General features: G+C 39.3%; 1 protein-coding gene across 1 annotated transcript in view; it reads right to left on the reverse strand.

Moving 5' to 3' along the window:
* The window catches only part of HFM1 (helicase for meiosis 1), a 98,793-nt gene that overhangs the window by 27,193 nt on the left and 57,764 nt on the right, over positions 1 to 13,836 (reverse strand). The window contains exons 17-25 of the mRNA XM_065554242.1: positions 13,471 to 13,565; positions 10,964 to 11,097; positions 4,977 to 5,024; positions 2,108 to 2,188; positions 1,507 to 1,598; positions 1,031 to 1,137; positions 892 to 939; positions 585 to 682; positions 374 to 505 (exon numbers count right to left, since the gene is read on the reverse strand). Coding sequence (XP_065410314.1) covers positions 374 to 505; positions 585 to 682; positions 892 to 939; positions 1,031 to 1,137; positions 1,507 to 1,598; positions 2,108 to 2,188; positions 4,977 to 5,024; positions 10,964 to 11,097; positions 13,471 to 13,565 — 835 coding nt within the window. The remainder of the gene's footprint in view (positions 1 to 373; positions 506 to 584; positions 683 to 891; positions 940 to 1,030; positions 1,138 to 1,506; positions 1,599 to 2,107; positions 2,189 to 4,976; positions 5,025 to 10,963; positions 11,098 to 13,470; positions 13,566 to 13,836) is intronic.

Consider the following 13,836-nt stretch of genomic DNA (forward strand, 5'->3'; position numbering starts at 1 on the left):
ATTAATTAAAAGTTCAAATATCAGTTGTTTCTGCCAACGGATAGTTCAATTTTCTTTATAAACATGAATCTGATACTGTTAAATCTCTGGAAAAAGTTCCTTAAATGTTTTCTCTAGTGTATTTTTGTTGTTATTCCTAGATCAACGTTTTCATTCTAGTTACTAATCCAGTTAATAATTTACTGATTCTGAAAGAATTTGTACTGGTCTGTCAACTAATCATCTTTGCAACAGTCTTTTCTACCATGATTCTGGCAAATGAAAAGTTGGAAGACTTATTTAGTCCAGAAAACAGATCTTCTAAAAGTTTACAGTGAAGTTAATGATGAACTTTGACACACTATTATAATTACTGCTTCTTTCTGGTACCTACCAATTTTTTCTAGCTGTTTGGATACATGCAGAGAGTTTTCCCACAGTTTGCACCTGAAACACTTAGCTAAAATCAAAGAGTTTAATAATGCAGGGAAATTGTTTTTACGTGATGCCAGAAAGTCAGATAACCCTACAAAAGAAAAAATATATTTAATAATATAATACAGTTTATTATTAAATATATCAAAATGCATTAAATTTTAACATACATTTAGTAACTCTTACGCCATGCCTGAAAATTTTGCCTATATCTTGTGTCAAAGTGAAGTCTTGAATAGGAATGCATCCTAATTGAGCCTGAATAAGACTGAAAAAGAAATATTTCTTAGTATATAAAAAATATTAGTAAACAAAATATAATAAAACAAGAGTCAAAGACTCCATTGAAAAACAAAGGCAAGTTCAAGATAAAAGCAACATTGTTTGGCATCTAAAGGCCTGCACACAATGAAGTCAATAGGAGTTTGGATCAGGGCTTTTAATTTTCAAGCCAATGAGAGAAGACAAAATATTTACCAGTTTATTTTCATTTCTCTTGTTTTTATCTTCCCTTCCATTGGAAATCTGTATAATAAAACATACTGATTTTTTGCTATTCACTTTAACTAAAAATTATACTTTCTTTCTGAACATTAATTCATTGATTTTTTTGTACCTGATAGTTATCCTGTTCTTGTCTTTATTCAAAGTGTTCAATATTTTCTTCTCATTTATTCTTAACTTGACATCTGAAAATTCAATGCAGCCGGATATCATTGTGATCTGTAACAATTTAACATTGTTTAACAGATCCTGTTTTCATGCAATTGTTGTTAGTAGTAAGATATAATGGAAGTAACAGCACAAGACAATATAGTATGTTATATATAATCAGAATTGCTTCAGAATTCCTTCATTCAGAAGGGTAAGATGACTCAGTGCTACGTAACTGAGAAGAGTAAAAGATGGGACAATTGGAAGATCTCAGAGACTAAAACCCTTGAAAAAAATCATACTGCATACATCTTATACATCTTGAACTTCATAATTTTTTGGTGTAAGGAAAAACAATATAAACTGTCTTCAATTCTGTTTTAAACTTACAGATGTATATATAGATATAGATATATATTCTTAGGAAAATTATATTACCAGTTCAGATAAAGTTTCTGTTCCATTAATTGTGGAAAACTGTTTCACTGTATCAAATGCAATATAGTACCAAGCCATTAGTTTCCCAGTCTCTGTAGATGAAGATTAAAAATATTTAGTGCATTTTTTAAAGAGAAGGTGTAGGGTACTTGCTTCTTCTAAGCAACAGAACTGCATTTTTATTTTCCTTATACTATTATACATAGATCACTGTCACCAGGCCATCTTTTGATCTGCAGCAGAATTTCCAGTGATTTAATAGGAGGATTTGCACAGGGATCCAGATCAGTATATGGTCCTAAGAATACAACTTCTATCATTTGCTAAATTAAATTCAGCTCAGATAATAAAATACGGAATATGTTCATTATGGGCCAAATTCTGCCCTCAGCTACATCTGTAGAACTCCACTGGAGGTACACAGATGTACCTGAGGACAACCTTTCTCCTGAATGGTTTTCTGTTCACTGCACAATCTCTGTGCCTCTTAGTATGTCTTATGATAAATGCATACCAAGAATAATGTTTAAAACTTATAAAAATATTTTAAAAATACGTTTTCAATACTATAGTCTAAATTATATTATGAAGTAAATGTTACCTGTAGGTTTGAAATTAAATTCTTCATCCATCTTGATCAAATCAAGAGATGACAAATTGTTCAAATTCTTCAAACACAATTCTGTCCAGAGTTTGAAAAGAGAAATTAATTTTTCGAACATGCAGGAAAAAGATACAATATTTTTGTATATACTAAGGAAAAGATTATGGTCTAAGTTAGAACAGTGTAAAGCCAGAGTAACTCCACTTAACTCAACAGAAGGCCTAAGCACACGATCCTTTTCCCATTGAAGTCAGTGGCAAAAATTCTTACTAAATTCACTGGGGCAGGCTCAAAGCTCAACTATACATTCAACGAAAACCAACCAACCAACCTCACTTTAAAATTGTAGAAAGTGTGAAAGAAACTAGATGTGAGAAGTTTAAAATGTCAACTTAAGCTCTGAAAAGGTTGAGTCCACTAGTAATCATCCAACACAATACAATATTTTCACTAATTTTTAACGACATAGCAAGGCATGGCTATTCAAATGCACGTGTGATTGAGTTTTTAATGGTATATGTACGTTATAGTAACTGTGCCTGCATTTATTTCAATGGTTACAAATTCAAATAAACCTATGTAGTCACTAGCAGTGGATATTTGAATGATGATGATGATCAAAGTGTTTCCTTTGTTCTTATCTCTTTCGAAACCAAGAAAATTAAGTGCAAAAATGACATTAATACAATGTTGAAATTTTTCAATGCAAATATGTCAAGAAACTCAACGTTGTAGTTCCCATAGCAACCACAAATCATCCACATTGTATACACACTATATATACATATACATACACATATATATGAAGATAATTATAATTAACAGAATATACATTACTACAAAATACTGCATATGTGCAAGAGGGCTGAGTTACAATATCTGTTAGAATAATAAAGGTGAATTTCTAGATCTGTGCGGTTAAAATCTTGGCAAGTAATGTTCTATTACCATACCTATTTTGCATTTCATATCATTCTTATATTGGAGACAGTATGAAAGAAAGCATAGCATATTTGTTTTTATCATTTAAAGACGGGAGGGGCTGACCCCTAAACTGTTGAGTTTCATCTGGGAAATTTGATAGTATTGTCATAAATTGAGAAGTAATTTTAATATTTAAAGAGCCTTAAAGTAAATAATTATTTTATGTTCAAGCCATAACAAAATCATCTTCTTAAAAATTCTTTAAGTAATAGTTAAAGACTATTCTATAAAAACCTGAGAACTGAAGAATATAATTGATCTTTTTGTATTTGCAAAGTCAGATGCTACATGTCCGTTTTAACAATACAGCATACAAGGGGTCCCTTAATTGCTTGATTGAATTATCTTATCTTACTTCTTGGCATTGCTTTATCTATTTGCTATATGAATAAATGTATAACCAAGCTTAGAACAACTTTAGCATAGCAAAATAATTCTTAGAAGACCTAATAAATCAAATAGATTTGAGGTATGACTAAATAAGTTATGGAACACTTTATGCATACAAATCTTGCAAGATGTGTAAGATTTCTCCTGGCATACATAAACAGAATGAATAAATCAAGCAATAAATGCTAAATCTTTAGCAATAGAGCAGAATATGCATTGAAGGGCTTTGCTCCATGTCAAAAATCTCATGGTCCTGGGGAATGGAATCCTCAGTCTAAACCAGCCAGACTGTATACATAGCCAAATCACAACCAGGGGTGGCTCCAGGCACCAGCGCAGCAAGCGCGTGCCTGGGGTGGCAAGCCGCGGGGGGCGGCGTGCTGGTCGCCATGAGGGCGGTAGTCAGGCAGCCTTCGGCGGCATGCCTGCGGGAGGTCCGCAGGTCCCACAGTTTTGGTGGCAATTCGGCGGCGGGTACGGCGAAGGCGCGGGACCGGCAGATCACCCGCAGAAACACCGCCAAAGGCCACCTGACTGCCGTGCTTGGGCCGGCAAAAAACATAGAGCCGCCCCTGATCATAGTCACCAATATAGGTAACATGAAAGAATAGCATATAAGGCCCTCCTATAGCTCACTGGATACACTCCCACTGGCCATAAAATACCATGCCCTTGACCTGTACAAAATTCTCCTCCCACCTTCCTCAGGGAGTTATGAGGCCTGATGCAAAGTTTTCTATAATACAAGGCAGTATGAAGTTCCCCCGCACATAGTCTCTACTACTGCTGCCCCACGTGCATCAAGCATGCAGTTTTTAAATTGCTTTTGGGCAAGCTGCAGGTATTTAAGTTTTGTGGAAAGAGGAAATGTGATATTAAATTTCTGTAGAGCAAATTTTGAAGGAATGTGAAAAGAAATTAAATCAAATGACAAATCAATGGAGGGAAAGGAAGGAAAATGAAAAGCATTCAAAATGAAATGACTCTTACTGTATCCAAAGTTTGATTTATGAGTAGGATATACAAGAAGCAGGATATACATACCTATGCATGTGGGTAAGAACTTGGGAAGAGGAGTATTTATTGTTTCTCCATATTATGAAATCTGTTTTTTCGTAAAAGAATCATATTTGGAAAGTCCAGTATTTACAATATGGAATAGCATGTAAGTTAAATGAAAGTAATAGTAAAAAGCGACAAAGAGTCCTGTGGCACCTTATAGACTAACAGACGTCTGTTAGTCTATAAGATGCCACAGGACTCTTTGTCGCTTTTTACAGATTCAGACTAACATGGCTACCTCTCTGATACTTGAAAGTAATAGTGTTGCTTTAACAATTCACAAAAGGCTAGATTCAGCCAACCTTAATCACACTGAATAGTATCTTGCTCCATCAGTAGTTCCACGGAAATGAATGGAGCTATTCAGATATGGTGGAAGAATCTGGCTCAAAATGTCATGTTGTACTCAGAAAGGTGAAAAGGCACTGACCTTGTAATTTTGCTTCAATTCCAACTGTGTCTAGTCCAGGCGAAAAACCTGCAGGAAAAGGAAAAAAGGCCTTTTAAATTAATACAATCATGCATTTAATTTTCAACATTACTGTCTACCAAAACAATTTACTGACTGTAAAAAATGTCAATTTCAGTACAATGGTTGTACCTTTCATACTAATTGACACTTAAAATGAAGGCACGAAGTGGGTGAGGTAATATCTTTTATTGGACCAACTTCTGCATATATATGAAATAGTATCCATTTTAAGTTTGCAGTGTTGTTGTAACTGTGTTGGTCCTAGATATGAGAGAGAAGGTGGATGAGATAATATATTTTATTGGCTTGACTTCTGCTGGTAGAGAGGACAAGCTTTTGAGCTTCACAGAGATCTTCCTTATTCAGGTCAGGAAATGGTAACCAGAGTGTCACAGCTACATACAAGGCTGGACAGATTGTTCAGATTAATGTTGTAGGAGACCACTTCAAATGAAGATGGCACTGAACACCTCACCAGTTTTAGAACAAAGGAGGGTTAGTAGGCAGCAGAGTGCATTAAAAATTGTAATAAGCCATAAAACCAATGCCTTTGTTAAGTCCATGATTTTTAGCGTCCAGCAGAGTTATGAATTAAAGTTTCCAGGCTCATCTTTTGAAGGTGTTGTGCAGGTTTCCTTTGATGATGAGGCCTGAGGGGTCAGACACAGAGTGTTCACTTAAGTGTTTACTCACATGTGATAGGGTGTTTTTGTCTTTTATAATTTTTCTTTGAGAGTTCATTTGAGAGCAAAGTGATTGGCTGGTTTCACTCACATAGTTGTTGTTGGGGCATTTGATAAACTGGATCAGGTACACCACATATTGTGATAAATAAATAAATAAATAAAATATATGGAGATATATGGAGATATACCTATCTCATAGAGCTGGAAGGGACCCCAAAAGGTCACTGAGTCCAGCTCCCTGCCTTCACTAGCAGGACCAAGTACTTGATTTTTTGCCCCAGATCCCTAAGTGGCCCCCTCAAGGATTGAACTCACAACCCTGGGTTTAGCAGGCCAATGCTCAAACCACTGAGCTAACCCTTATATGTAGAACCAATTGATCTTGAAAGGTGTATTGGGGGAATATTGATCATCACAGCCATGGTGATGCGTCTGCAGGTTTTGCATCTGTTGTTCTAGTAGGATCTGGTGCTTTCAGGTGGTGTTTCCTTGACTGCGCGGAGCTTGCTTCTGATGATGAGCTTGATGAGGTTGGATGGGTGTTTGAAGGCCAGAAGTGGGGTTTGGGAAAGATTTCTTTCAGGGTGTGGTCCTCAAAGTTCCATTTTTGAAGCTGATCATGGTGTATTCGAATGGAATAGTGCATCTAGTTGTGTCACGCCTGCCACTCAAAAGTATCTCACTGCATCCAAACAGGTTATTTCTGAATCCTGGAACAATGGAGGAGACAAGCTTTGAAGGGGAGCATCTCTGGATTGGGATGGAGGATACATCCTGTGAAAAGGAACTGTGGTATTGGACAGAGAGCGATCGGTTGGCATTCTATCATGTGAAGGAGATAAATATACCAAACATGTTGTTGCCATGTTGGAGCTATAAGAATGATGTGAGCTTGGTCCTCCTGTATATTGTGAAGTATCTGGAATAGGAGGGGAAATGGAGAGAAGGCACAGAGGAGTGGTGTACTATATGCGATAAAGAATGCATCTCCCAGCGATCCGGGTCCGAGTCCTGCTCTGGAACAGAATTGAGGGCAATGGGTGTTTTGCGGTGTAGCAAGAAGATCTATGATAGGACATCCCCATCAATTGTAGATGGGCTGAAGGAAGAATCTCTGGCTCAATGTGTCTGCAGTGGTATTCTGGTATCCGGGGAGGTATGCTGCTGAACTGGTAATGTTGTGCTGGATACACCAGTTCCACAATTTGAGTGCCTCTGAGCAAAAGAGTGGGAACATGCTCCGCCTTGTCTGTTGATGTAAAACATACAGGCGAGATTGTTTGTCATGACTCTGATGGTGTGACGTTCAAGGAGAGGGAGGAAATGTCGTCAGGCATCGTGGACCACTCGTAGTTCTAGGAGGTTGATGTGTACCGTGGATTTTGTTAACAACCATCTGCCCTGCACTGTGTGATTAGGGGACACAACTGATTAGGGAGGAATCTGTTGTTAGAATCATGGTCGGTGGTGGTTGGAGGAAACGAACTCCAACACAGACATTGTAGGGCTGAGTCCACCAAAGCAGTGAGTCCTTGACTCTTATTTGCATGGATAAGAGTTTGTGGAGGCTGTGTTTGTTGGGGTGATATATTGTATAGAGCCATGCCTGAAGACATCACATGTGTAGTTTTGCGTGCCTGATCATGAAAGTGGCCTCTGCCATGTGGCCTAGAAGTTGGAGGCATGTCCTGGCAGAGATCTGGGGGCAGACCCCACACATTGGATATCAGATCTAGTATGACCAAGAATCTGTGAGGCGGTAGAAAGGCTCTGGCTTGTATGGTGTCCAATTATGCATCGATGAATTCCAGGTGTTGTACTGGCATTAAAGTGGACTTTTCTAGGTTCATGAGGAGGCCTAGCTTTGTAAACAAGTTCATTGTTGTAGACGGCTCGGAGAATGTCGGTCTCAGCTGGGGTCTTGAGGAGACAGTTGTTCGAGTATGGAAAGATGATGATACCTTGTTTCCTTAGGTAGGCTGCGATTACTGCCAGGACCTTGAAGAACACCAAAGGGGCAGTCGATAGTTCGAAAGGCAGTACCTTCTACTGGTAGTGGTTGTTGCCCATGATGAATTGGAAAAATCATCTGTGGGCAGAGTGAATTGCGATATAAAAGTATGTGTCTTGGAGGTCACGGACAGAGAACCTGTCCTCCTGTTCCAGTGCTGGGATAATAGTGGAGAGGTAGCCACCTTGAAGTGTTGCAGTTTGACGAACTTGTTTAGATTGCGAAGGTCCAGGATGTGTTGCCAGCTGCCAGATTTCTTCTGGATGAGGAAATAATGGGAGTAGAAACCCTGTCCCCTGTGTTGGAAAGGGACCAGTTCTATGGCTTCCAGTTGCAGAAGATAATTTATTTCTCCCTCTAGAATGGGTTTGTGAGGGGGTCCCTGAAGAGGGATAGGAAGTGGGCGGTGGCAGGGTGGGATAGATATGAAGGGGATAGAATATCCTTCCTTAATTATCTCTAGAACCCACCTGTCTGAGGTGATTAGTCTCCATGATGGGAGAAACAGAGCTTGTCGGTCACCAAACTGGTGGGACCTCAAAGATGGTGGGAATGACTGGAAGAGGGGGGCGCTTCTTGGGGCCTCAAGGTCTTTCAAAATTGTTGCTTCAGTAGGGGGGTGTGAGAGGTAGCCCCCTGAGGAGTAGATTCATAGATTCTAGGACTGGAAGGGACCTCGAGAGGTCATCGAGTCCAGTCCCCTGCCCGCATGGCAGGACCAAATACTGTCTAGACCATCCCTGATAGACATTTATCTAACCTACTCTTACATATCTCCAGAGATGGAGATTCCACAACCTCCCTAGGCAATTTATTCCAGTGTTTAACCACCCTGACAGTTAGGAACTTTTTCCTAATGTCCAACCTAGACCTCCCTTGCTGCAGTTTAAGCCCATTGCTTCTTGTTCTATCCTTAGAGGCTAAGGTGAACAAGTTTTCTCCCTCCTCCTTATGACACCCTTTTAGATACCTGAAAACTGCTATCATGTCCCCTCTCAGTCTTCTCTTTTCCAAACTAAACAAACCCAATTCTTTCAGCCTTCCTTCATAGGTCATGTTCTCAAGACCTTTAATCATTCTTGTTGCTCTTCTCTGGACTCTCTCCAGTTTGTCCACATCCTTCCTGAAATGTGGCGCCCAGAACTGGACACAATACTCCAGCTGAGGCCTAACCAGAGCAGAGTAGGTTGTTTACACTTGGAGGGAGGCCTTTGTTTTCAGCCCTGGGTGTCATACATTGAGAAGTATATTGCGGTGATCAAGAGTAAGGGGGGAGGTGGTACTTTCCTGGATGTCTCTTTGGCACAGGCGTGTAAATGCCGAGAGTTTGGAGGGTAGCTAGGGAGTCTTTACAGGAGTGTAGGGAATCGTCTGTGTGCTCCAAGAAGTTAAGTCTTCCACAATGGTTTGTACCTCATTATGAAAACCTGAGAGGTGGAGCCATGATGCATGCCTCATGAGCACAGCAGTTGCAATGGATTAGGCAGCAGTGTCTACAGAGTCTAACAAGGCTTGTAGGGCTATACGGGCTAGAAGGTGTACTTCCAATATTAGGGACTGGAATTGCTCTTTCTTGGCCTCTAGGAAGTCATGACAGAAATCCTCCAATTTGGAGTAGTTTAAGTAGTTAGCCATCAGAGCCTCGTAGGTATTCAAAACTGGAGCACGGCTGATGAATATGCCTTGCGTCCAAATAAGTTAGTCATTTCCAATCCCTGTCTGGATGACTAGCATGGGGTTAGTATTGACGGCCCTTCTCTCTTGCACCAAATTGACCACCAGAGAATTTGGGATAGGGTGCAAGAATAGAAATTCAGCATCGTTCGCTGGAAGGTAGTACTTTTTGTCGGCAGGTTTGCAAGTCGGAGGGATGGATGCTCGGGTCTGTCAGAGCCCTTTTGCAGAGTCTAGAAGAGCTTCATTGATCAGTAATACAATTCTGAAGGAAGAGGACGTGTGGAGGATATCAAGCAGTTTATGATGCTAATCCTTGACTTCCTTCAAAGGAATCTGCAGGGGATCTGCAATCCTGCAGAATAAGTCTTGAAAATGTCATCGGCCATAAACAAGAGCAAGGGTTCCTCAAAGTCATCGATACAGCTTCCTAGCAAAAAATTTCCTAGCTAGAATTTCCTAGCAAAAATTTCTTCCAACAATATGCAGCTTTCCTCATTTCCCTCCTCCCAAAACGTTAAGAGCATTTCTTATGTGATGTTTCCATTTCCTACCAAACTAGGAAACAAAACACTGAAATCTGGGTGAACGTAATTTATTTGGATTATGATAGTGCCAATGAGACAGGCATCTATTGTAATAGTCTTAACTAATAATGGCCTTGGTTTTGCAGGGGATTGTAATCTTCGTATTATTTTTATATAGCTTTTCACATAATAGTATGATGATATTAACAATATCTTAAAGTGTAAACAGACATATATATATGTATAAAGGAGTCAGGAGTACCTTACTAACAGCTGCTGAATGTCCAAACACTTATCACTTGGGAAAAAGTCAACCAAAAAGATTTAAATTTACCAATTATTAATTTTCTTTTTCAGTGCCACAAAGCAGCTGTTCCACAATCACAATCATAGACATCCCATTTTGCTGAGCACCACAGAATGCCTTATGCTGATTGGGTCAGCAGCCTGTACGATCAGTGCTGAAGCAGAAAATCTGCCTTTGGGGGAAAAAGATAGATCTGTTTTTATTCAATATGAAGCAGTTTTCTGAATTTTAATATCCTCATTTTATCTTCTATAAAATAAGGATATTAAAAAGAAAAACCACTCAATATTAAATAAAAGTTGATTTACCTTTTCCTTGGAGGCACACTCAATACTCAGAGCTGAAAAGTAATGGTAATATGCCACCAGCTTTGTGTGTGCTGTGATGCCTCAACACAGTGGGAAGTTGGTAATCATAGGCTGAAATTTTGCAGACCTGTTAATGAAAAAGTAGTACAAGTTTAAAATATGTTGAAATGCCTGCTAATTACGTTAACACGGTTGAAATGCTTTTTCCTAAAGATGTTCCAGGTCACCTTTAACAACTTCATTGTCTTCAATCCCTATTGAAATGACAGTCCATAAAAGACAAGAGAAAACAAATAACACTAATCTTTTTTATCATTTCTCACTAACAGAAAATTACTTGCCAAAAATGCAGGTAGTTTACTGTAACCTACTTTATCTTAGACATGACATATAATCCAGTATCATAGTCTAATCAATTTAAAAGCAACAAACCATAATGAACAGGATTTTTCAAAACTCTGATGTATAGGAAAGTTGATCGTATCCATTCCAAAGCTATTTTCACATCCGTGATAGTGTGCAACACTATTTCTGCATTTAAATGCTCAACAAGATGTTTGTGCAAACTAGTAAGGAACAAAAGGTAAATCAATTAGAAATATAATTAAATTAAGTAAATGTTAATCAACATTTTTTACAAACAATATTAAATTATATTTTACCATAAATAGTCCACTTACTGCTGCTGCTTTTTGTTGTACTCAGTATAAAAAGGTAAAAAATACTTAAATGATGAAGAATTCAAGTTGTTTGTTATGGAATGGGCTCCAGTTAGCAAAAGAAACGGAGATTTTTGGTGTTGGCTGTTGGACATCACTGGCATCCAGGAAACAAAACTATCTATATTTACATGTTGCATTATATTCTTGATACTTTGGGAAATATCAAAGTTTAAGTCTTAACAAGATTTAGCTTATAAGATTTTCAATTTTAGCATTTAAATTCCACTGTAAGTCTGAATGTTCTTATTTTTAAATGTCTCTCACTCCCTGTAGGCCTTCCATCAATTGAGCATTATAGGCTAGCGTTTCCTGAATCTCTCTTGTGTCAAACTTCAAAGACATGGCCTGGGAGCTTTCTATGTTCTATTCTTGGTTTTTTGAATACTATTACCACATATCTACAACCAATTTCCTTTGATATGTTTAAGACAGAACTATAGACCTAATTCTCTTTTGTAGGTATCAGGTATGGGTAGTATTCCAGCTGATGAAAAATACATGGAGCTCAATCTCCAAACCCAGAAACTCATTCAGTGTCATACTGCTGTTTTCAAGGAACATGACTTATACTTTAGCAGGTATCTACGTATCTACAGGCAGACATTCCAAAACAGGGATAACTTAAGAACCTCCTTACCCCACACAAAACCAGGACGCTAGAATGGGAACATCATTGGTATTAGGAACAAGACTAATCACTTGAAATCAACAGAATTTATATACCAAAAGAACTGGTGAGAAGAATTCACCTCTAACATTAAGCTGCTGACAGTAACTGAAGTAACTGTGAAGCATCTCACACATCCACTGAGACAATAGGCATCAGTATTTATGTCAGTGTTATGGTGTTGTGGGTATAACCCATCAGCTCCTTAGGGTGGTATGGCCCTGTAGCCCAAGTCACCAGGGCAAGCCTGGGCTTCAGGACCATAAGGCCTAGTGCCAGAAGTCTAAATAGTAGCCCTTTTCCCAGGGCAGCATGGCCCAATGGCTAGGGTCAGTAGGGCTACCCCGGGGTTCAGGATAGTAAGGCCTAGTGGCCAAAGTCTAAATAGCTGTCCTTCTCAGTGTAATATGGTCCAATTGCCAGAGTCAGTCACGTGGTCCCGATGTTCAGGACAGCAAGGCCCAGTGGCCAAAGTCTAAATAGCTGCCCTTCTCAGGGCGGTATGGTCCAATGGCCAGAGTCAGTTGGGCTGTCCCAGGATTTAGGACAGCAAGGCTCACTAGCCAGAGTCTAAAAAGCTGCCATTTGGTTCAAGGCAGTGTGACCCAGAGGCCAGAGTCTAAGCAGCTGCCCTTCGATTCAAGGCAGTACAGCTCGCGCCTTCGAGCGGTGACCTCATTGAGTGGTGGGTATGGTGCAGAATAAGGGGACTCAGGCCCAACCTACTCCACTGGGTCCCAACCCAGGGCCCCGAGGAACCGATTCTCCTGTGTTTAGGCTCGGTCTCTTTCTGCAGCCATTCCATTCCCTGCATCACTTCCTACCCTCACTTCCAGCATTGGTAGCCTCCCAGCATCAGCAAACTCTTTTCTGTCATCCTCGGCGGTCAACTGGGTGTCTGCAGTGGCTTCAGCGCAGTCAGCCTCTGCAGCCTGGGGCTCCAGCAGCTTCCTGACAGGAGCCTGCAGCACACATCTGCTCTCCTCCTCAGTCAGCCCAGACTGAGTGGAACTGCTCCCTCTTATACTGTGATTCCAGTTGGAGCATGCCCAGCAGAGATGACAGGGTGCAGCTTCCTTGGCCCAGAGCCTGGGATTAATCCCCTCCATCCCAGTGTGGGGTAGGTATACCCCATCACGTATGGGAACACTGCAAAGTTCATCTTTTTTTCTTGGACTACTGGAAAGGAAATGGGCTCAGGATTGGAGTGTTTGGTAGATATCTATGATGTTTTAAATGTACAGGATAGATGCCCAAATTACAGAATTTATTTTTCTCAATTAAAAACTGATTCTTTAAAAAAAATACTACAAGAAAGCTTCTGTGATTACTTTTTTGCACTATCTAAATATTGTTTGCTTTTCTTGTTGGTTAATATTCTCTCAGTCACTGAATAGATAAAATGAAGTTTCCACCTCTGGTGTACCTCTATATGATTTCCCCATAAACCTGTTTTTTTATAAACCGTGGGATGATAAGCCAAAAGAACAAGAAAATACATTTTGTTGGTTCTATCCATCAGTATGCTTGTAGCAAAATTACTTAGTTACCTGCTTTCTATTGTATCTGCACCATTTAACAGCTGTACATATTTCTCTCTTGTACTTAACCTAGTCAAGATAACTGCTGTAGCTGTAATGTCAAACTGAAAAAAAAAGTACTTTAAGATTTAGCAAGAAACACCTAAAATATGCATTTCATATCTTTGGTAACAATTCAAAATGTATTTTAAAAATGTTATGTTTAACCTGTTGAGGAATGCCAAGGCATCAACAACTGAAAGACAAATCCATTTGCACATTGAACAGTACCTGAACTTTAAAAAAAATAATTGTTTGCATTTGGGCTGGCGCTACTAACCTATTTGCTGTAACACGCATATACTATAGACAGTATTAGGATCAATGAAATTTTGC

The sequence above is a fragment of the Chrysemys picta genome, chromosome 8 (assembly GCF_011386835.1).
Source record: "Chrysemys picta bellii isolate R12L10 chromosome 8, ASM1138683v2, whole genome shotgun sequence".
Classification (NCBI taxonomy): Eukaryota; Metazoa; Chordata; order Testudines; family Emydidae; genus Chrysemys; species Chrysemys picta.